Here is a 2,412-nt window from a genome sequence, read left to right as displayed (position 1 = left end):
GCCCCTCTGCAAAAGGCTCAAGACTTTTCTGTAGCTACTCCCTATCCTGGGGCTCAGCTATAAGGTCTTCTTCAGCTGCAGAAAGTGTTTCCACCTGGTGCCATCCTACTTAAAGGTGGTTGGAAATACTGTGAGCATCCTGGGTAGGTGGGGAGAGATACCATTGCTCCTTCCAGGGACTATATTATTCTGGTGGCTTTTCCTGCTAGCAGAGATGGTCTATCAGCACTAGAAGCAAAGGAAGAAAACCAGTCCTTGGAGGTGGCAGAGATTTATTGCAGTAGGAAATTAAAATGTACACATCAGCTTTTTTAGTAACTCTTACTCTGCCTTTATCTGTCTGGGAGGAATGAGGGCTCTGGATTCAGCCCTGCTCTGTAGTGTGGAGGTCTGAAGGTGCTCAGGAAGCTGAAGGCATAATCCTTGGTGGCTTATCATGGTGGGCAGTGACTGGATGGAGCTGATGTCATTGCTTCAGGGAAGCAATGGCTCCTGGGGTGCTGCCAAGCTATAATTACCAGTGTTAGGGAGAGTGTTACCAGCTGCTGCTGCTGCTGGTTCTCTCCAACTTCTTGCTGTGGTCCAGGGAGAGGACATGTCATGTCCCAAGGCCAGTGTGGGAGAGCAACTGAAGGAAGGCTGTTAGGAGCCACAGCCTGGAGAAGGCATGTCATACCTGCTGATGAGCACATTACTACTTCTTTAGGAGTGGATAAGACCTGCTCACAAGGACACTGGTCCTCTTTTATTTAATTTCCTGGTAATGCTTCTGCAGTGTCAAAATGTTATTAGGAGAGGAGCAGCTTAAGAGCCTGGTAAAAGAGTGTTATTGTCAGTAGCCAGCTCTTTATTCCCCTCTTCCCTTTAACACCGGGCAGCAGACTGGTTGTGTCTGAAGTGACTGTGTGCTTTCTTTTCCTTTTGTCCCTTTAAGCTGCAAAGATTTCCCTGCTAACCTTTCTGATGGTAATTCATCTGCATGAGAGGCTGCTGTTCTGGGCTGTCATCAGAGGGTTGTGGCTCAGCACAGGCTCTGTAGGAAGCAGTGGGGGTGAAACCTACTCCCATGCTGCACACAAAAGGACAGATGTGGGGACATAACAGCTTTAACTGTGCAGCTGTAGTCTGGGACTTGCCATCCACTTGGTTGTGACTTGGTGAGGAAACCCCTGCCTCCATTTCCCCAGAGCAGTTGCACTGACCTCAGCCACATCTCTGAGGCATCACAGTGCTCAGAGCCCCGTGGTTCATCCTCACCTTCATGTGCTGGGGGAATCACGTTGGATGGGGGAAGCTGGAGCTGCTGTGCACAGTTTGGGGGGAGACAGAAGGGGAAGGTTTCCTCTGGGAAGACAGCAGCTCTGCTGTCTCTTGGCAGCCAGCTCCAGCTCTGCAACAAGCAGACGTTCTCCCCAGCTGTGCCAGGCGTGTGGAGACGCAGCGCTGTGTTCAGCCCTTTTCAGACAATGCCTTTGGATAATGTTAGTTGGAGAAAATTGCTTGAATCGTGTAATTTTGTTGTTGTTGTTCTTTTAAATGCTCATGGGAGTAGCAGAGCAGTTAATGAAGCAGCATGTAGCCAGTCGCAGGGGAGATGGTCTCGCCTGCACTTCCTCAGAGCTGGGCTCTCCTGGTGGTGGAGCTGGCCCTGCACTCCACATCTGCAGGTGCTGCATCCCTGCTGGGACCTCTGACAGGTGCAGGACTTCTTCCCCACCCCAGGAGTTGCCCACACCCTTCTGCTCCTCAGCAGTTCCCTTCCCCAGGTCTCATGGTTTTGTTTCTCCAACCATGGGCCACTGCATGAGGGAGGGGAAGGCCATGGGTAACAGGCTGGCTGGGCACTGGAGATGGGTCAGGATGGACCTGGCAGTGCTGGCACCCCATCCCCACAGAGCACAGCTCATCCACAGTCAGCATTGAATCCCTGACACCGGGTGGAGCCCTCCTGGCTCCTGTGGGACAGGACCTCAGGTGGTGTCACAGCACCAGGAGTTGGTCCTGCACAGGGCTCCCATCTAATGAAGCGAGATGCTGGGAGAGGGATGGGACTGGCAGATGCTAGGAAAGGATAGCACGGTCTGTCCTTGGGGGCTCCCTCCCCAGATGCCCCCCTGCCTGGGCTGCTGGCACTGTGGCAAGGATGGGCACCAAGCAGCACCGCCCTGCAAGGGAGGATGGGGAGAGGGGAAGCCGTGATGTCCTGGCAGGCTGCTGAGATGCACAGCGCTGGCAGCCGTGTGGGAGGCAGGTGGAGCAGGGCTGCAGAGACTGGGGTGAGCAGGAGGGGCTGCCCTGAGGGGCATGACAGCCTGTGTCCCCCCAGCAGCGCAGCCATGTGATGCCGGAGGAGCGCGGGGGCGATGATATGGAATGTGGGCAGCTGCCTTCGGACACGCTCCGGCAGGTGAC

The 2,412-nt window shown here is 54.5% G+C and overlaps 1 protein-coding gene across 1 annotated transcript in view; it reads left to right on the top strand.

The window, feature by feature from the left end:
- Nucleotides 1–2,338: 2,338 nt before the first annotated feature.
- FRMPD3 (FERM and PDZ domain containing 3) overlaps nt 2,339–2,412 on the top strand; it is a 26,182-nt gene continuing 26,108 nt past the window's right edge. Inside the window, 1 exon segment of the mRNA XM_009997084.1 lies at nt 2,339–2,412. This exon segment is cut by the window's right edge and continues 2 nt beyond it. Within this exon segment, the coding sequence (XP_009995386.1) occupies nt 2,342–2,412 (71 nt within the window). The 5' untranslated portion in view covers nt 2,339–2,341.

This window comes from Chaetura pelagica, unplaced genomic scaffold (genome assembly GCF_000747805.2).
Source record: "Chaetura pelagica isolate M959 unplaced genomic scaffold, ChaPel_1.0 scaffold344, whole genome shotgun sequence".
Taxonomy (NCBI): Eukaryota; Metazoa; Chordata; class Aves; order Apodiformes; family Apodidae; genus Chaetura; species Chaetura pelagica.
This window is presented reverse-complemented; position numbering and strand designations above follow the sequence as displayed.